Below are 20,525 nucleotides of genomic sequence, written 5' to 3'. Positions count from 1 at the left end.
ATTACATTACTATAGTGCAGGGATGCCATTATTTATACAGCAACAGAAGCCTCCAAAATGACATTGCATATATATGATGTTTAAGAAGTATATTAAAGTGCATTATGTAATGTTTGTCACACTATTGATGAAATGTCTATAACTATGTATTTATATGGTAATCATGTTACCAGGGGAAAGAAACCTTGTAAAACCTTGTTTTTGGCTCCAAAAACATGTCTACCTTGCAGTGGTTTCATTTTGTCTTGCAAGTGTGCATTAACAATTTCTACCTTTGCCTAAAAGTCTGAGAATGTGACCTATCTCTTTTTAGTGTCAAATATCTCGTTTTTCTGTATTGTTAAAACATACTAGCTTAACAAAAGCAAAATACTGCAAGGTGAACATGCACATTCTCTTATTTTGTTGACTTGCTGTTTCGGATTGGTTTGGTATCCAGTGGGAGTGTTGCAGCAAACGTAAACAAGTTGCATTCATTTTAGTTCGTCGGTCTAGTAATTGAAATTGTGCTCTAATAAAATCTGGGGAAAAAAAGTTGTTCAATACCAAATACATGTGTAATGAGAGTCTGGTGAAATGACAGAACATACCATGCACCGTTTCAGTAAATTCCAGAAAGATTCCATTGTGTTTACATGTGATGGCTGAAATCTACTGGGTCTCCAAAACAAAATATCTAGTGTATGAAAGTGTACTCTAGTTACATCTTTGAATGAGGGGACTCTGGGCTGGTGGTGACAAATTGGTTGTAGTATTTTAATAAATACACTGGAATTTCCAGTTTAATCACATCAAACACAAAATGTGCAATATTCGTGCAGTGTGTAACATGATGGTACAGAGAAGTGTTTACAAGTCTGTGTGCACTTAAACAAATGTGGCCACTACATAATAAGCCCTGCGCCTTCCTAAGGCACACGACACGATATTTTGCTCTCTACCCCTGAGCCCAGTACGCTTCAATTTACAAACAGGTACTACAAAAAACAAATAAGCTAAAACAAAATCACAGCCATGAGGGAGCTATGGAAAGCACTTGCTTTTTTAGCTGTTTTTGCACCTAGCTGCAGCAGTAACAGGCTTGCTTGGATGAGTCACAGTCAACCTACGTACATGTATATGCCAATGTTAAAGTCCACCAAGGTTGCTCTTGAGAAGTAAACGGTCCCGTTTTTTTTTTCTTTCTCGATTATCTTTCAGCATACTAGATAGGTGTGCACGGCACAGTCAGAATCAAGTAAAATCTAATGCCTTGAAAGAGGTCAGAACACTGTACTCAGTGTACAATACATATAAAAGGCTGCCCTGTACAGCTGCTGCTACAGTATACTGTAAATATCACGAGGAGACACAAGTCAATGGCACTTGTTGGTGTTTGAGACAATCTTGATAACATCTGCCACGTCTTTTATATGTGGCAAAATAAATTTAAATTTTAGTCATGAAGAGTCATCCTTGGTGCCCTTTAGTGCTGTTCACAATACTAAGGCTTGAAACAATGTACTCCTTCAAAATGGAGATATAAAGCTAATACCAGTAACATTCGTTTTCAAAGTACACACGGAAAATAAATATAAAATAAATAGTTGCATAAATATGTAGAACATGAGTATCTTGAAATGTTGACAAAGCAGTAGCAATATCGTGACAGGCATTTTAGGAGATACATTAAATGCAGTGCCTTTGAGAGTACATGAAAAGGAGTTCAGCGAAGGGTGTGCTCAGTCACTTTTTTTTTTTATACCAACTTGCTTTAGATATGCACAAGGTCCATCTGACAGATGAATGATTACTAATGTTAGTTCAACATTGGCATGCTTTCATACAACACAAGATGTATACTGACCCAAATACAAGGCCACCAGTTGATATGTGACTTAACGGTAGTGATATGATTCTAACTCCTTTTTAGTTATGGGCCTCAAGAATTCTCATTTAAAATCAAATTGAATAATTCATAGAGGACATAAGTTGCATTGTGTTCTCTACACTTGTTCTTAAATTTACTCCATTGTTATTATGTGCCATTTAGATATATGGAATATCTAAGAAATGGACAATTATAAAAACTGCTGATGGCTTTGCCCAGTAGGTTGTGCATTTATCTTAAGTAAGGCTAATCATAGTTCCCTCATAATTATAGTAAATGGATTGGCTATGGAATACTATCTCTGTAATATGATAATGATATGACCCTAAAGAGAGTTTAAGATTATCATTGTAAGAAAAAGTTTCTGGACCCTTTGGACACACCAGGATTTTATCCATGATATATCTTTCATTTAAAATGCAGTAATAAACAGTCTGATTAAGAATACAGTAGGATAGGTAATTGTGAAGGTTTTAGAAACTTTTTCTTGCAACGGTGTTGGTAAACATGATGATATAGTGGTATATGATTATGCCATGTAGGTCTCTGTAAGTCAGAAACCAATAGGCTACTTCTGATGACATCTATGATATCATAGTATGTGTATAGTGAAGATGTAGATATTTGTCAATGGCCCCGTTCCAGGCATCCTGGTCCTCTGTAAAAACCTTGGCCCCTGTCATCACCAACAGTCCATGGTTCTGAGGCCTTGGAAAAAGACCTAAGGTACGAGATTTTGGAGCTCTGCATCATCCAGCTCGTTGACTTCAACAATATAGTCGAGGTGTTGAAGGTACCGCACCTCATCCTGCATAAAGTGAGGAATTCTGGTCCTGTGGAGGACTGCCATATGTCGGAGCCTCTCCACGTCCTCATAAGATACCTGTGAAGACATTTAAAAAAGCATCAGCAATCAGATCAAGGCCAGCATAGTACCGTCAGGATACCGTAATTCACAGAGGACCTGACCTTGCCAAGAGAGGTCAACATCTTGAAGTCAATGTTTCTCCTGTGTCGCAAAATCCTGAGGATTCCATCAAGATATACCTGATCCTTACTGAAGCAGCCTGTACAAACCAAAAACACATGTTAAGACTTAAATTGACCTTTCATCTGGGTAAACTATTTTTTAAATGGCTCAGTTCATTTAAACAAGGTATGGCTTCAATTCCTGTAATCACTAATGGTATATTCACTAAATCAAATGTTGCCTTTTTGCAAATGAACTGGATGCTAACCTAACATACGGCATGTTCACAGACCTGGTTTGGAGGTATCAGTTTGTCCCCTCTTGGCACGGATGCAGTACTCCCAGCGCACTGCGGGGTCCTGGACGAAGCGGGCTATGTGGCTGAAGAGCTGACTGAAGCTCATGTTGGCAGCGTGGTGCACCGTGTAGTAGAGCAGAGCGGCACGCCACAGGTAGGGCTGTTTCCTTAGCAACACGCTGTGTAAACTGGCAAGGCCCTCCTCGGTGGGGTTGGCAGGCTTCAGGCCAAACTTCTTCCTGCCCGCGGCACTACTCCAAGGCTGGAGATTGTTGTTCACACCTCGCAAGTAGTGAGTGCCTAACAAAGATAATCCGTATTGTACCAAGCATAAATAAGACCTAGAAGTGAACCCATCTTAACACCTCCAACAGACCATTAATACTCTGAATGGCACAAAGACCCGGGGATATATACCACACTTGCACTAATTTACTGCAATAACTTTTCTGGAATTAAAGGATGGCTTAAGCAGATTAAGGGGGATAAAGCTCAAACATATCCCGTCTACTAGTAAGCATTCACAGGGACTGAGATCCATATTTGGAGAAATTCACACTGGGTATTACTATGTAACAGTATAGAACTTCACTACATTTCCCCCTTAATGAATCTGAGCAACTGCAATTGATGATCCCTTTCAAATAATGCCTTGTCACCATATTTCTTTCTTTGCCTTAAGATTGGGTGAATTATATTGGTTTACCAATGAAAACTACAATAATACATTTGACATGGTCTTCTTGCAATATTCTCTATGAGGATATATACTGTATGTATTCTATATTGCAAGAGTATGGGCCTTTCCGAAACTAGTACCTACCCACTCCCCCTTACGGAGTGCACTAGGGTGGGAATCACCCTCACAGCTAAATCAAGCTCCCTTGATTAGCTCGTAGGGTATAATACCGCACTCAGTTTTGGGACGAACTTCACTCTCCCTAGCATAAACAGGTTTTGACGGAACCGTGGATTTGTTTACAGGGGTACTCGGGGTATAAAACATCCTCCGTGACGTGCCACATTAATTGACACACACCCTCGACAAGTCACTATTGGTGTTCGCTCGGCATTGGAGGGTTTATAACATTCTACCACTTAACAGTAATTAGTTTTGGATAGCCCTTAATAATAAGCCAGATCCTCCTCCTGAATGCGCAAACGGAGTGCAAGGGGCTAGAGAGTGGGCGAAATAACTAGTTTCGGAAAGGGCCTCTGACCAGGTTCTGGTGGCATGGCGATGGCCAACAATGAAATAGTTGAATAATTACACTGTTATTACTGACATAAAGTGATTTTTGATCATAGGCCGTAGCATACCAATCTCATGCCTGAGCATTCCCTCTAGCCAATGCTGACGAGCTCCCTGCAGGTTGATGGTCAGTGTTGGTCGACAGCGCTCCACCATCATCACTGCTTGGGACAGCAGCTCATCAGAGAGGCACACCACCACCTAGAGGGACACAGAACACCTAAGGTCACAGGAGAAAACTACAAAAAGAAACATCTAAACGCAAAAATACAAACAAAAACAAACATCCACCTCTCCCACACAGCCCTCCTTTTGCAAGTATTTGCGTGCCGATGCCCACACGCGGCTTTTAGGAAGCACACTTCCCCCTGTGATTTCTTCAAAGTTCTCATATGTGCCAAACTTCCTCAGAACACAATCCATGATGCCTATAGCCTGTAATAGAAGGACAGTTAATTATAAAAATCACCTGATAGCATTTTTTCTCAAACAAGGACACATGCACTACATTTTTTTTTGTTCTCTTCTCCTGTTTAGCCCTTTAGTTAATTATCATGTTGATATTCGATGCAACGCACCTGGGAAAGGAAAAGACCAGAACCTTCCTTGTACTTTTCCAGGACGCTCACTGGTTCTGGTGAAACATACTCAAACTGAGGCTCGTACTGGTAGTCTGACTCAAAAAAAGTCTGGCGCTCCTGCTCCAGATTGATCGGCCGCAGGGCCACCAGCAGACAGGGCACCCTGGGTGAGGGGGCTGGGGGCATTGGTTTGAGGCTGCCTAGCTTGGCAATATGGGGCAGGGAGGTGGCTGAGCGAATGCGCCCCTTGCTGGGCCTCGGGGTCACGCTGGCATTCATGGTGCAGGTGCTTTCGCTGCGGCGCATCCAGCCCCCCTCTGGCCCCAGGCTGGGGCTTGTTAGGCTGCGCATGGGCGGAGAGGGGGCTCCACTCCGCCATGGTGGCTGCAGGATCTTCCTCTCCGTGGTCTGGCTGGTCCTCAGCCGTTGTGGGGTGACTTCCAGACTCAGGGGCCTCCGCCCACTAGCTCTCCGACCCGTTGCCTGCGCGACTTCCCCTGTGCCCCGACGAACCACAGTTTCCCCGGCAGCGGCCTTGTGGTCTGTGTCTGTGGAGATGCCCGCACCGGAGCAAGCCTTGGGCTGCAGCCCATTGTGGGAGAGACGGTCCCTCTGGCCGATGCTGCTGGTTCTAGCTCGGGTCCTGACGGGTTTGGCTCTGTCAGGCTGGGCCTCAGGACCTATCCCATCGGTGCTGTTCCTGACTGCACCCATGCCCTCTGTCTGCTCCATGCAATTATCACCCAGGTCCAGCACCATTGCAACATCAACAGCTCATGTAGTGGATGCTGCACACCTGAAAAGGGGGAGTTGTATTAGTCCATCGGATTGTCTCTTAAAACAGCAAAAGTCGGCCATTATTTGTATCTGAAGTAAATGTAAAACATTGACATGACAACAAGCCAGTCTGTTTAGCACATTAAGAAATCCTAATCTAAATATCTATCTACAAAAAATATCTAAACATTTTACTGTGTGCTGTAGGCTACACCTTGTAGTTAGCCTATAGTTATATTGAACTGTTTCTAAATCCAGAACTACCGAAATGAGGCTTTATATTTTCAAACCGTGCGTGTATTCAAGGTGTATTTGGTCAGCATACAGTTTGCCTGTATCCATGTCAACGTGACACTTGTCGACTCCGTTGGCTACATTTGTATCAGAGTTTATAACTGCATGCAACCGAATACAAACTGTTGCATTTACACTACAAGCAACATTGTTTTCATTATGCATACATATGAGCCTAAACAAGCAACAATCTATGTCATGATGTGTATGACCCACGCGGTTGATGTGAAAAGGGCGAGGTAAGCAATGTAGAATTTCAAATTACCAAACAGCTAGCCAGCAACATCAAAGAGTAGGCTATAGCCCTTTGACAACGCTGCCTGTGTAGGCCGACACTGCATTTATATGATTTTGTCCCTATGTAACAAGTTCCAAATTCCATTAAATACAGGATTAATTCAATTAGTTGGAGATTTAGGTGAACAATGAGGAACGTCTCCTCGAATGAAGGCTCCTGTCTAAGCAACAATTGAAGTAGCCAATGCTCTCGTATATGACGTGAGTATCAGGTTGTAAAACTAACCAAAATAGGTTGGAATCAATGTTTATAACGCCCATGTAGAAGAAAGCAATTACTTACTATGCAGCGTTCTCGAAAATGAGCGACTCGATGTGTGTGTTCATTCATAGTGTCCCATTACTATTGCCTGGTCTTCTGTACAAATGGTGGTTAGACTTCCGGTGGATGGATCCGCTGAATATTTGGCAGCTAACGGTACATTTACGATAGGCGTCTATGGTAGGCGGTAGGCATCCGAATACGGGAATACGTTGTTGGAAAGTGACGCGTAGTGCGGCCCGGCGCAGCAAAATGACCTATTGCGCAGAAACGTTTGCTGCGTATGCACGCTCAATTTCACCGACACACAGACCTTAAAGGCCTAATTCATGTTTTAAAATATATTTGCCGGCGGCCCCGTTTCATTCAAAGACTAGCCTACTTTAATAGTCTACCTCACAAAGCCACGTATCTGTCCGTTAACAGAGTAGCCTGCTTGAAAAGCCTATCATATTTCAAGTACTTGCACTGTGAATCAGATCATGAAGTCTGATTCTGACAACATCACATGATTCTATTTTTCGTCACAGATACATGTGACAGAAATGAGTCTGTTGAGATGGCCATCAATCAGGAAAATCTTTGAAATCCACTTCTCCTTTCCTTTCTTCAGGAAACAGGACTGAGACTGAGAAGGAGTTTTTTTCCCTCAGGCCACAAGGGTCAGGATCAGGAACACCTTAAATTAACATTCATCACTCAGACCTGTCTTTTGCACTTTTATATTATTCAGGGTTCCTACGGGTCATGGCATTTTTTGGAATATCATGGAATTTTGGAAGGTCTATTCCAGACATGGAAAGTCAGGGAATTTTTCTGGTGCAAAGTCATGTAATATCAGGGAATTTTGGAAGTTTAAAGCTGACTTGCCAAAATATATTAATACAAATATATTTCCACACAAAATTGGTGTATATCTGGTCATTAGCTTTACTGCTTGCTTCAGTAGCCCAACTTGTTTATTCAATGCCCATTCATTCATGATTCTTGAACGCTATATGCGGTTGCTCTGCAATCATTGGTCGGTATATTGTACCATTCATTATATAGTAAGTCATGGAAATTCAGTCATGGAATTTTACATTTAATTTAGAGTGGGAACCCTGATTATTACTTAAACATATTTAAGTAGACGTATATTTTTAATTTCTGCACAGTTAGTTGTTGCTGCAACCTATAGGCCTATGAGTGATTTATCTTGATCTTAATTGTTGCATTAGCATGCACTTACCTGTTGTCTGCTTGTGTTCAATTTCAAAGTCAATTTTATGTATTTATTCTTTATTTGATCTTTTAATAACTAGGCCTATACTGCACCTCGTTTTTTTAGCTACACCAAGAAAAAATCCTTCTCCCTGTGTTTGATGGATAAAGATTCTAGTTCACATTAGGTGTAGGCTACATTTTAAAGAAGGGCTACCCAGAACAACACAACAGATACTCTGCACTTTGAAGGGAACTGTTCTCTTACAGGTGCATCTCAAACAATTTGAATATCATGGGAAAAGTCAATTGTCCTGCCCAGACTGAGAGATTAAAGGCTTAAGAAATTGTTTTGACACAATTAGCTGATTAGAGCTCTTCTCAGGTCGACATCTCTGTTTTAAATACGTTATTCTAATATTCCGAGATACTGAATTTTTGATTTCCATGAGCTGTAAACCATAATTAAGATCAAATTATCAATTATGATCAAAATTAAATCAAAAAAGGCTTGAAATATTTCACTTTATGTGTAATGGATCTAGATTATGAAAGTTTTTTTTTTCACTTTTCCATGATATTCTAAATTTTTAAATGCACCTTTATGTTTACCGGGGCTGCTAAGAGTAGTTATTTCCAGTTCAGAAGTCTGACCACAGCAATAGATGAACATAATCTGACAGATCTTTATTGGTTGGATATATATATATTCATTATAGATAAAATATTTTGTTGTTAAATATTATAGTAAATGAAGACCACAAAATATCAAACAAAATATTTTTACATCATTGATGAGACATAAAAAGCACTTCCAACCAAAAATACAAATTATTTACACACACAAACAAAACACTCTTCTTTCAAACCTCTACATAACAGAATGTCAATGTGCACAAATTCAAAACACACAAACGAGGCAGCAATAACTGGTGCATCCACATTCTCTATCTTTATGGTCACCATTGTGTCATCCTTTTCGCATAACACATTTGCTTATCATTATTGAGTTGGAGGAAGGGGTGATGGGGGAGTCTGTAGGGGTAGTCAAGGTGTTTTAAAAGCCAAAAGTGTTCTCGCCGCTATAAGCCACGTATAAAAAACCATCCTCGTCTTTCTCCTTCTCGTACAGCTGTCCCATTGTTATGCTGAAAGAAAACACAACATAGATTGTCAAATGATTTCATACTTATCAACAATTTCAAACAAACTTTTATTTTAGCTATTTTGGTGTAGACTGAGGTCTGACCTGGACTGAGGCACCGTCTTGTCAACAAACAAGAAAATGGCTTTTTCTGATGGCAGCTGGATTCGTTTTCGAATGATCCACATGAATTGAGCCACGGTGATGTCCGAGGGAACCAGGTACTTCCGTTTATCAATATCCACTATTTGTGATCCTGATACTTTTTCGACTATTACCTGAAAAACAGGGTACGGGACATTTAACACACAAAATGGTGGAGGAGATACAAGAAAAAATTATTTGTACCAGAATGGGTAGGCCTTATACTCACTGGAACCCTGTCTGGGTATTTGTTGCGAATTTTGGCTGACTCTACACATCGATGTTCTATGGAAAGACAGAGAGTAATGGCAGCAGGTTATAAGAGACCTGGTCCTGTGGGAAAACGCACATCTGAACTAAAAGTAGTGCTGACTTGTTATTGTATCACAACGACTCCAGGTCTGAGTAGGGTCTTGTGTATTTGATCAGAATTGACAGTATGAATATGGCCAAAGCTAATACAACTGATAGAGGTTGTCTTAAGTTTGATTAACTGGTTCTAAAATAACAAAACTTGTCTTAAAACTAAACACCACTCTTCCTCTGCAGCTCTAAGGCATACTACTGACAAGCCTGATTAGCCTGACAAACCAAACTGAGGTTTGTTGTTGTAGGGCAATGTGATAGGCCTGTAGCAAGTTGTTGCCAACATGATGACTTAGCGTTTTAAAAGTTGAGAAACTGTTTATGGGATGGGATGATCATAAGACTTAAGCGTTAGTTGAAGGCCTGTGCCTACTTGAGGAATGACCTCCAAAATATAGAAGATTACGTGCAGTCAAAACATGGTGACATTATCAAATTGAAAGTAACCTAGTTTAAACACAGTGCTGCTATCGTTTTCATTTTTATTTCAACCTCTGAATGAACTCGAAGTAGAAAACTGGAGTCGACTGACATTTTAAATTAGGCCTATGCTATTACACTTCACACTGATATGACAGCCTATATAAGGGCTGCAAAACTGAGTGCTCTTACAAGCAAAACAACATTCGTTTAGGCTATCAGAGTTGAAAGGTTATGTTCCTTTCGCGTCACGCGTGTGTTTTGTCAACACCAGACTCGCACTTATAATCTTACATTTGTTATAGGCATCTGACTCAAAAAAACTCAATTTGCGCACGGCGCTAATAACACGCTATGTAACATTATAATGTAACCCCAACTATCTATCTGGCCGAATGCTATTAGGCTACAGTTAGCCAGAGTTCACGGAGGAACAGTCAGATGTTCTGTCAAGGTCTAGAAACCCACTCGTAAACTGCTTGCCAATTCCAAATTCTGATTGATTTGTTAACATGTTGGCTATATAGGCTGCAGCCCAAATCGTATATTTCAGAAATGTAGCCTATATGAACAATCATAATATAATTTAGTGCAGAGCTCACCAAGAGAATGATCCTCTTTAAACATCCATTTCATTTTTGCTGCTTTCCCTCTATGACGCGATATTCAGATAAAAAAAAAGTAAATTCCCGTAGGCCTAAATAAGAGCTAGTATTACTTCACTCGATACAAAGTAAGAACGTCGACATAAACAAGGTAGCAAAACAGGCCTCCTTGATACAGTTCAACCCAGAATGATACGTCATAATAGGAGCATACCATTCTCCCAAAGTAGGAGGGCGTTTCTTCAGACGCATTATGTAAACCTTAAAACTACGTGGTTAAGGATTAAATCTAAGCAATAAATGTAGTCTAAAACCACTCTTTATTTATTACTGTTCACCAAAACAGTCATTTATGCAAAATGAGTCAACATCGTCGACAAGTGGTCAGCAATCACCACCTAACCAATTGCAGTGAGTACAGGCTAACCATGTTATATGACAATATTTGAATAAATAGGTGTTCAGTGACAAATGAATATCAAATGCTGCTCATCCTTTATTACTCATTTAACCAGAGGTATTGCATGCAATGTTAGATAGTAAAGGGACACAATATAAACTTTAGTGATATTTTAAAAAGACACGCGCACACACACACACACACACACACACACACACACACACACACACACACACATAGGGCTGTAACAATATTAAATAACATTTCAATAATTTGGAACACTAGAGGATTACAATGTTTCAAAACATGTATAAATTGGACTGATTTGAACACTAAATATACATAGCCTTATATTATATAATATGAATTATATTGATATATAAACAACTGATATAAACTTAGAAAATACTGAATTTCTGATATTCATGACAGCGCACATTATGCAGATTATAGCCTAGGTACTATTATTACAGCTTCAACTGTCAGCAGCTCTGGTTGAAGCCTGGAAATATTGTAAATAAAGTAGGCCTAGCCTAGTTGGCTAGCTTATCATGGTCTACTGGTTGGACTGGAAAAGGTAATACTTGTTCTCCTTGGGACAGGCCCTTTTGAGTCTTGGAATACATTGGTATTAAGATGATCAGTCAACTTGAATGCAAAAGTTTTAAACAAATTTGTGCTAACAGTGGCGTTGAACTGGGGGTAAAAGTGGGACTGATTACCAGGGCCCCAAGGGGGAGAGGGCCCTTGAAAAGTCTGGAATATATGCATGAGGGGGAGACATGGGGGCCCATCAGGATTGTGCTACGCCCCTGCGTGCTAATGATGCTTAGCGGATCTAATAACAATTTAGCTAGTTGTCTTCTATGCGAAAGCTTTCACGATTGTGAATGTTTTAATTGGATTAAATGTGCATGCTGAGGGGTGTGTCCAGGGGCGGAGCCAGATGGGTGGCTCCAGGTGGCACAGGCCACCCTTGAGATTCGATTGGCCACCCCAGGTGCCACCCCAAATCCTAGTCTATGATTGGCCATTAACATGGTGTAAGGCGGGACCTTTCTTGATGCACTTGCAGCAGCGTGAAGTGTCAGACGTCAGAAATGTAAGTGGCAAACACGCTTGCCTTTATTGGCCTGCGGCACAATTGAACTGCGGAACGCAAGGTTTCCCCGATCAGGAAATACTCCTTAATACGCAACTTTGTGTAGGCTTAACAGAGGTAGCCTAAATATGGTGCCTATGACGATGACATTTCACTTGTCTCGCTGGATTGAAGGCAGAATGTGGGCTGTTGCGCAAATAGATGAATGAGGGTCGGGAGATTCCATTAACAAAAACCTAAAGTTTTGCTAATTGTTTTTCCATTATTATCGTAAAATATGTCTCCATGCAGGGCAGGGCTGGTTCTAACCTAGGCTAGGCTACTATATTTGGGTGGGCTGGTAGAAATTTTGGGTGGGCAACATAGCAAAGCTGTCAAATTGGATCAAAACTAACATAAACACAAAACAAACACAAAACAATCAGTACTACCTAGCTTGAGTTGCTGCAGCCAACAGCCAGGGATAGGCAGTATGTCTGATACATGTATGTAAAATACAAAATAGTAGGTTGTCATTTTTATTTTATTTAGTTGGAAAAAAAATGGCATCATATTTTGTATCAAAATACTTTATAGGTTTGTAGTTTAAAAATAGCGCCAAATTCTTTTGGTAAAACCAATAACCTACTTTTGGTGATGTGATTATAAAATTGCAAAACAATGAATGCAGAACTGGTGCTGACTTGTAATTTGCCCAGAGTTCTTGTGATCAGCATATTGAGATTCAGGCAGATAAGTTTCTTGAGAACTTAAGTCATCCAATTCAAACACATGGAAGTCATCCAATTCAAACACATGGTACCGGTTATGTGGTTGCCCTGCAAGAAGTTGCACCATGTGCAACGTGCACAATGTCTCACATCCACAATACACTCCTTCATACCAACCTCAAGTTTCTTGAGAACTTTAAAGGGACACCAGGCAACGTTTTCGTGTTAATTACTCATCTTCGTAAGTCGGTATATGGTTAAATGACTCATTACAGGGCGAATGAAGACTCTCTCGCCCGCCCCTACTGCCTGTAGTTAGAATATCCCGCTTGCAAGTTCAGTGTATCGTACCCGGCGACCGAAGCAGTTTCAGTTTCCATCCTGCATCCACAGCACAGAGGGAGGCTAACGAAACGCTAGCGATTGTTGCAAACGTGTGTATAATGGCAGAGCCGGCGAAGAAGCAGCGAAAACCCTTGACGGAAGATGCAAAGAAAAAAAAAGAGCTTCAGACCGAGCGAGATTTTCGAGTTTCGTAGAGAAAAAGCATCAGGCTTGCCTGGTGTCCCTTTAAAGTGATGATTAATCTGATGATCTGATGATTAATCTGATGATTAATCATCTAATTGGAAGACATGGAACCGGTTATGGTTGCCCTGCAACAAGTTACCCCACGTGAAAATGTTATTAATAATTTGCCCAGACTTGTTGTGATCATAATATTGAGATTCAGGAAGATGAAATTGCTCACATACACAATACACTCCTTCATACCAACCTCAAGTTTCTTGAGAAAATAAACAAATAGACAAAAAAGCAGGTCAAATTATTGTAACAGCTACAAAAATAGATGGCCATAGAGTGGGGGAAATGTCTTGGATGAGTATATTTTGTATCTTCATTTACAGTAATATAATAAAATTTATTATATTTTAATGTCCCCATGATGGAATTTGTTTTAGAACAGCATAGCCCAGTGAAAGACAACTTAGAGATAATTAACTTTAATATGTTTGTATTACATTTTATTTAAATACAAAGACATTTTATGTGAGAGTAAGGTATTTGTGTTTTTTTGTCCTTCAATTTATGAGTATGGTGTTTGCATCTGGTTTCCCTAATGTATTTGTGCTAATTTCACATCTTGAGCCTGTTTCTGTTTATCTGGATGTTTTGCCTCATGCCACCCTTGAATTAATCAGTGCCTCACTAGTACCACCCTTGTTAAAAATGTCTAGAATCGCCACTGGGTGTATCCATTGAGAGAGAGAGAGAGAGAGAGAGAGAGAGTGGGGAGAGTGGGGCAAGGAGAGGGGGTTTAAGGTACTTCTATATGGTAAGGTTGCACGCATAGCTCTTCAGTGAAAGCTACTAGAGCTATGAAATTCTGATTTTTTTTTTTTGGACAACGTACCGGAGACGTGTGTTGTTCAGGCGGCCAAGTGCTACCGGAAACACTGGAGGGGTGTGTCGCAATACTGCCTTCTCACACCGCGACACAGGGTCGTGGATGTGAGTGTCGTGATTTTGGTTTCGATACACATATCGTTACAGCCCACACACACACACACACACACACACATAGGTGTATGTGAGAGAATCATCAATAGTTTGTTGTATTCATGTTATTATTTAGGCTTACAAATATGCTCTGTCTAATTGTCATATTATGTCAGAATATCGGATATTTTTTTTGCAGCCTCATTCTCTGATTTGGTCTGGTTATTAGGAGGAAGCGGTTTGCCCATGTGTTGCCCTGTTGTGATGCCATAAGGTGCAACGCTAAGTTTTTCCTTAGCCTCAGAGGTCAGGCGAAACCCTCCTTGAAAGCTAAGATCGAAGAGAGCACAGGATGCGAAGGACAGCGGCTTCTCTTCCCATATCCCCTTCAGTCTTGCTCTCCAAGCATCCAACAAGACTGTCCTTATGTTGGGGGGTGTATGTGCAATGCTCCAGAAGATCTGCGGTTGAAGAACTTGAAATCCACAGAAGTGAAGGACTCCATTCTGGAAGCATATAATAGAGACAAAGACATGACAGCCTATGGTTATCTGGCAGGTAGGCCTACGACACACATATCATGCAACTTTCTAGGTCATACTGTCATATAGATTCAGATTAAATTAGATTCAACTTTATTGTCATTGTGCAGAGTACAAATACAGAGACAACGAAATGCAGTTTGCGTCTAACCAGAAATGCAAAAAAATAAGAAAAAAGTGCAATGTGATCTACAGTATGGACAGGTGGTGCAGTATAAACAGTATAATATTGCAGTGTAGACTATCCACCTTATTCCTTAAACCGGAAATCCATCTGGTTTTCATCTTCCTGTTTATACACATTATAACTTAGTGTAGTCTCAGCAGGCTAATTATATGCGTCAACTTATGTTTACCGTATTTCGAAATATTGACAATTCTGCACTCTATATGGATATTCTATGACTGACAGAAAAATTTTAAAGTTTGCTTTTACATGACTTAGAATACAGTACACTACCGGTCAAAAGTTTGGGGTTACTTAGAAATTTCCATTCCACTCCATTATAGAAAGAATACCAGCTGAGATCAGTTGCATTGTTTTTTAATCAGGGCAGCAGTTTTCAGATTACAATATGTGCTTACATAATTGCAAAAGGGTTCTTGACTGCTGTAGAAAGAAATGGCTGATCTTTAATGCAATATCTACATTGTCCATTATCAGCAACCATTGTCCATTATCATTGTCCATTATCAGCAACCATTTTGTTTACTAGTCTGATATAATTTTAAAAGGCTAACTGAGAAAACATTGGAGAACCCTTTTGCAATCATGTAAGCACATAATGTAATAGAAAAACGTATCTCTGAATACTGAGGTGTCATGGTGACACCTATTGGCCTAAGGGGCAACCGTGGCCTACTGGTTAGCGCTTCGGACTTGTAACCGGAGGGTTGCCGGTTCAAACCCCGACCAGTAGTCTGAAGTGCCCTTGAGCAAGGCACCTAACCCCTCACTAGTCCCCGAACGCCGCTGTTGTTGCAGGCAGCTCACTGCGCCGGGATTAGTGTGTGTTTCACCTCACTGTGTGTTCACTGTGTGCTAAGTGTGTTTCACTAATTCACAGATTGGGATAAATGCAGAGACCAAATTTCCCTCACGGGATCAAAAAATTATATTATATTATAGAATATCGTGGATATACTGCCATAATTTGTCATATTATTGTTTCAGATATTGTCCTCAATCACAACTGTGCTGTCAACACTTATGGCAAAAGCTTCAGTGTCTTCATGACATTTACAGATTATCTTTGTTGCCTTATCGACTTTTTTGTCTTACCATATTTTGTCCTAAGACCACGGTGACTTAAAGTACACAGTCTAAGGCGATATCCACTGATGTGTTTAAACTTATTTCCGTTTGGTTACAGAGATCTAATGAAACTGTAAATCATGTTTAAAGGGGAATTTCTGCAGCAATATGGAACTTGAATAAATACTGACCTGCAATGGCCACAGTGTTACATTTATGTCCCCACTAATGCCATCAGAGAAAAACATAGATTCCATGGCCCCGGTGGTAATAGACAACACAGCCTTCTTGTCCTTGAAAAACATGTTATCGCACCAACAGGTTAGATCTTTATCATTTGCAAATCAAGAACACCCTTTCATAAGACAAACAGTCAAGCAATCAAGTTTTTAAAGATAGTATCACTTCACTTGCCCAAACAGACCTCATCAACCTAGGGGCTAAAATACCTGAAATATCTAAAAACTTTCACAACAAGTACCTTAAAAATGCCATTGTCGTACATGTTTTGGAGTGAAAAGGCAAATCCTTGTGACAAAACTCTGTCCATCCAACCTTTCATGATGGCAGGGACACTGAACCAATAGAGAGGAAACTGTGAAGACACATGGAATCAGTAGACAGGTCAAATAACTACTGCTATATAGTGTTGTCCTTTTAGTGTAGATACCAATATATGCACCTGAAAAAGCAAGAGAGAGAGAGCAAACCTGAAAGATGATCAACTCTGCCTCTTCCACCTTGCGTTGCTCTTCTGTAATGTCTTTAGAGAGTCGACCCTCCTGCCAAGCAGCCATCGCTTCATCTCCATACTTGAAGTTCTCTGGTTCCTTCAGATCACCTGGCTCAGTATCAGATAGCATACATCTTAACAAGAGATTCAAATTATGTAATCTCAGTATAGTGTGCTACCTACATATCTAGCCAATAATGAATTAGAATGGTGTCTACCTGAGATATCCTTTCTGGTTGCAGAGGCCTGGAAGTCCATGGCATACAGGTCTGAGACAAGGACTTTGCAGCCCTGCTCCTTTAGTGCTTCTTCAGCGACTTTACGAGCAGCGGAGTTGAACGAAGTGGGGCTCTGATGTGCATAAACTATCAAGACAGTCTTGGCAGCTGTAATACACACACATAGGAACAGTGTGAGTAAGGCAAAAGAAAGGGGGGGGGGACAAAAAAAAAAAAAAAACAAGAACTTGTCCATTCTATGGATAAATTCTAGTGCACATGTAACAATGCCACTATTTTTGCAGTTTTGATAGACATGATTAGCATGATTTAAATAGATATGCAGCTAAAGACATCTTGTTATAGGTGTAATAACAATATGAAGTAGAAAATGTTCATGATTTATATCATGGATATAACAGCAGTAGTGCATGGGAAACATCTGTGCATAGGATTCCCCTCCAGAGTATCCAAAGCAGTTAGAGGTACATCAACATTATCCTCAGAGAAGAGCGCAGTCACGGAACACTGATGTGAGATTATGTGATTTTTTGGAAGATATCTGATGCTGCTTTTGAAGAAACTATCTTTCCTTAGAACAGTAATGAAGTGTACACTTAAGAGAAACAGTAATGAAGTGTACACTTAAGAGAAAGACAACCCTACAGACAATCCTAACTTGTGAACTATTGTATAAATCACTTTACCAGCAGTAAACTAGTATAAAAAAACAGTAAGAGGAGGAAAAAAGTGAAATTGGCATGAGCTATTAAGACATAGCACCGTGCACAAATTCAAGCAGTGATTTGGATTGGATTAAACCCGGTTAATGCATTATCAATGAATAATGCATGAATAGTTAATTATAGAATAGAATTAAAGTAAAAAAGAAAACATTTGAAATGCATTTATAACCTGGTACTTAACAACAAAAAAACACAGGAAGTCCCTGTTGTACTTAAGGCAGACTCACCCATTGTGTGTTTTCCGGAACAGGCTACAGTAATCCTGCAATCTCGACTGGCCACTCTGAGGGAATGCCTGAGTGCTGTGGTAACAGCTCTTATACAGCCCCTGGTACCGACTTGCGTGAGAAGCATTGTGAAAGGAAGTCTGATATAGATATGGTTGATGCCGGTTCACTTGATAATGCACAGGAGAGTAACAGGAGAGCCACAGGACAGGTCTAACTACACGTTCCAAATGTTCCACACATTGGACATTCCACTTTTCTAATTGGGGGTTTGGGTTTAACTGAAAAAAAAAATATTCCCTAGTGATCAGCACATTACTAGATTACTAGATTGTGTGTGAAGTACAAACCAAATCTAGTCTGCAAAAGTGTGTTGGTACGACTTGACAAATGCATTTCTATAGGGAAGGTGTTATTGCCCTGACCCATAGACGTGACCTAGACACCTGCTGTACCTGCAATGGTTCATTCCACACAAAGGCTTTGCCTGAGCAAGCTTAGACTGAGACTGATAAGGAGGAATGTCATCGGTACAGTTCTGTCACGCTGGGCCAGGCGGGACCGGGACAGGCAGGAGAACAATATTTAATGTACACTTCCCTATTGGTCCTTTGCCCAGCAAAACAGTTTTTCAGAACTGATGTGCAAAGCACTATATATCTATGTAATTTTACAATTATTTTAACCAGACATTTCTATAATTCAAAATAATTGCAAATAAATAATATTATGGATAAATTAATTAATCTTCAATGGTCTTTTTTTGACTTTTATTTAATCTGTTAAAATAAAATGCATTGAAATTAAATTAAATGCACTACTACAAACTGCAATACTACAATAATTGCTAACTCAGCCGCAATATAAGACAGACATGTCATTAAATTCAGTCTACCAACAAGATAATCAGTTATTTTATATTGTTAAAACAAAAAAAACTTTTAAAACTTTTTGTGAATGCCTGTTCCAATTTTTGTTTTAATATAGACTAGCTCTAAAGTTTGCAGCAAAAACTGCCTATTGACTGTGGTGTAATTGTTCATAGGTTTAATATAGGTGATTTTCTTCCTGAAAGGAGAGGCATCCAATCACTCTGTCCAGTGTACCTTTTCTTGAACTTTGTAAGTGCTGAGGATAAGAGCTCACAAGTTTTCTGTATAAGAATGTCTTCTGGTTTGTATATTTGATACCAGCAGGTGGCGCCATTACCATTTTACATTTAGGCCCCAAGTGGGAGTGGCAGAGTGAGTCAGATGCAAGAAGTGGGCAGAGTCAAGGTTATAATACAATATTTGGTTAAAGCCAAACCAATAGCAGTGTTGAGCAATACATTTAAATGGAGTGCCTCAGACAATATTATAGTTAGTACAATCTCAATATTGTTGTGCATCTGATCTTAATACTTTTTCAAAGAATAATGTAGCATTTCTTCTGCTCTTCCAAGCAATTCAGTTCTCGAAAACATGGCTGTAGCTTTACAGACCCGTTTTAAATACCATATTACATCCAACCAGGCTGTTATTTTGTTAATCTAAAGCTATTTTTTAGTAATCACTTAGGCTAGGCCTACTGAATGGAAGAGAGTGGAGTAAGATCAAACAGTTCAAAGAGAAATTACATGACTAGGCCTGCTTCCGACCTGATTTAAGTTTGGGTGTCGAGCCATATACTTCGAAGTCGTTCTGTTTTCCATCAAGCGATAATCCAATTTGCACATTAGCCTACCTATTAGTAAAACCAGCAAAATGGTGTATATTAAATTGGAAACAGAGGGTGGAAATTAATGTAGGCTACTAAAAAAGTGGGAGCACCAGCAAGCAGTAGCCTTTGCATCTATGTCACAATGTCACGTCACCGTTTGTTTACAACTGGGGTGGTAGGCAGAGTGGTAGGCTAGGCCAGTGTTTTTCAACCTTTTTTGTGCCACGGCACACTTTTGTCACTTAAAATGTCCCACGGCACACTAACATCCTGTGTGAAGAAAAAATAAACATACCATAGCCTAAAATTTCAAATAATACACAGATGGCCTTATTATGGCTTCTATGCAAGACCTGCTCAATAAAACAAGCGCCCTCTGTCATTTGTAGGTGACTATATCTAATTTAATTGTTGTTTTGAACTGGATATGTGATGATTCTGTGAATTCTATGGGGCCCCCGTTGTACAATGCCTGCATACCACAAATAGTGCAATCATACAATCAATGAGAGCATGTGGTTCTAAATTCTTTGATGCAACAGTTGCTTTTCTGGACCAGTGAGTGCAAGGGCGTAGGTTTGGTCTGAGCTTTGGTGGGGACACTACCCACTAATTCCCCCGGAAAAAAAAAAGGAAAAGCCACTCAACTCTTTCACCAGCCACTATAGATATAAAATGATTAAAATGTGCTACTGTCCAACTACCCATGATTAAAATGTGCTACTGTCCAACTTGATCGATCTATACTGTGTAGCACATAATCTGATTTTATATGTATACATATGTAGGCTATATTTAACATTTATTTTCTATTTGGTCTGTTATGAAATCATGCATTGACCCATTTAAGCACAGCTCAGTTTTAAGAAACTTAAATACATGCATGCTTAGCATTTTGTGAAAAGAAT

At 39.9% G+C, this 20,525-nt stretch overlaps 3 protein-coding genes across 4 annotated transcripts; all 3 read right to left on the bottom strand.

Moving 5' to 3' along the window:
* Nucleotides 1–735: 735 nt before the first annotated feature.
* On the bottom strand, nucleotides 736–6,944 carry kiaa0895l. 2 transcript variants are annotated; one of them, XM_076286805.1, is made up of 7 exons: nucleotides 6,623–6,944; nucleotides 4,969–5,767; nucleotides 4,682–4,825; nucleotides 4,459–4,591; nucleotides 3,133–3,438; nucleotides 2,840–2,937; nucleotides 736–2,753 (listed from the first exon to the last, which is right to left on the bottom strand). In XM_076286805.1, the coding sequence occupies exons 2-7, from the start codon at nucleotides 5,728–5,730 to the stop codon at nucleotides 2,592–2,594; spliced, it is 1,605 nt and encodes a 534-aa protein (XP_076142920.1). In that variant the 5' UTR covers nucleotides 5,731–5,767; nucleotides 6,623–6,944; the 3' UTR covers nucleotides 736–2,591. The 2 variants fall into 2 exon arrangements, with proteins under 2 accessions (XP_076142920.1, XP_076142921.1); XM_076286806.1 differs by lacking the exon at nucleotides 4,682–4,825.
* Nucleotides 6,945–8,476: 1,532 nt separating this feature from the next.
* On the bottom strand, nucleotides 8,477–10,677 carry LOC143125394 (gamma-aminobutyric acid receptor-associated protein-like 2). The gene is made up of 4 exons (XM_076286803.1): nucleotides 10,481–10,677; nucleotides 9,322–9,377; nucleotides 9,054–9,226; nucleotides 8,477–8,952 (listed from the first exon to the last, which is right to left on the bottom strand). Exons 1-4 carry the CDS (start codon nucleotides 10,512–10,514, stop codon nucleotides 8,862–8,864), a joined length of 354 nt encoding a protein of 117 aa, XP_076142918.1. The 5' UTR covers nucleotides 10,515–10,677; the 3' UTR covers nucleotides 8,477–8,861.
* A 284-nt stretch (nucleotides 10,678–10,961) lies between these two features.
* On the bottom strand, nucleotides 10,962–18,151 carry nqo1 (NAD(P)H dehydrogenase, quinone 1). The gene is made up of 6 exons (XM_076286802.1): nucleotides 17,917–18,151; nucleotides 16,944–17,111; nucleotides 16,703–16,833; nucleotides 16,474–16,587; nucleotides 16,184–16,285; nucleotides 10,962–14,701 (listed from the first exon to the last, which is right to left on the bottom strand). Exons 1-6 carry the CDS (start codon nucleotides 18,041–18,043, stop codon nucleotides 14,363–14,365), a joined length of 981 nt encoding a protein of 326 aa, XP_076142917.1. The 5' UTR covers nucleotides 18,044–18,151; the 3' UTR covers nucleotides 10,962–14,362.
* Nucleotides 18,152–20,525: the final 2,374 nt, after the last annotated feature.

The sequence above is a fragment of the Alosa pseudoharengus genome, unplaced genomic scaffold, assembly GCF_046254945.1.
Source record: "Alosa pseudoharengus isolate Yale_2024_CS ecotype anadromous, Long Island Sound unplaced genomic scaffold, YU_APseudo_1.1 YU_APseudo_1.1_scf_16, whole genome shotgun sequence".
Lineage (NCBI taxonomy): Eukaryota > Metazoa > Chordata > Actinopteri > Clupeiformes > Clupeidae > Alosa > Alosa pseudoharengus.
The sequence above is the reverse complement of the archived record's forward strand: the minus strand, read 5'-3'. Positions and strand labels throughout refer to the sequence as shown.

Coding starts and splice junctions, on each gene's coding strand:
- kiaa0895l (XM_076286805.1), bottom strand. CDS start 5,730: ATGGTGCTGGACCTGGGTGATAATTGCATGGAGCAGACAGAGGGCATG. Junction 4,826..4,968: donor CTGGTCTTTTCCTTTCCCAG/GTGCGTTGCATC, acceptor CTTCTATTACAG/GCTATAGGCATCATGGATTG. Junction 2,938..3,132: donor AACTGATACCTCCAAACCAG/GTCTGTGAACAT, acceptor TGGTTTGTACAG/GCTGCTTCAGTAAGGATCAG.
- LOC143125394 (XM_076286803.1), bottom strand. CDS start 10,514: ATGAAATGGATGTTTAAAGAGGATCATTCTCTTG. Junction 9,227..9,321: donor AATACCCAGACAGGGTTCCA/GTGAGTATAAGG, acceptor CCTGTTTTTCAG/GTAATAGTCGAAAAAGTATC. Junction 8,953..9,053: donor AAGACGGTGCCTCAGTCCAG/GTCAGACCTCAG, acceptor GTTTTCTTTCAG/CATAACAATGGGACAGCTGT.
- nqo1 (XM_076286802.1), bottom strand. CDS start 18,043: ATGCTTCTCACGCAAGTCGGTACCAGGGGCTGTATAAGAGCTGTTACC. Junction 16,834..16,943: donor AACCAGAAAGGATATCTCAG/GTAGACACCATT, acceptor ATACTGAGCCAG/GTGATCTGAAGGAACCAGAG. Junction 14,702..16,183: donor TAACACTGTGGCCATTGCAG/GTCAGTATTTAT, acceptor ATATGCTTCCAG/AATGGAGTCCTTCACTTCTG.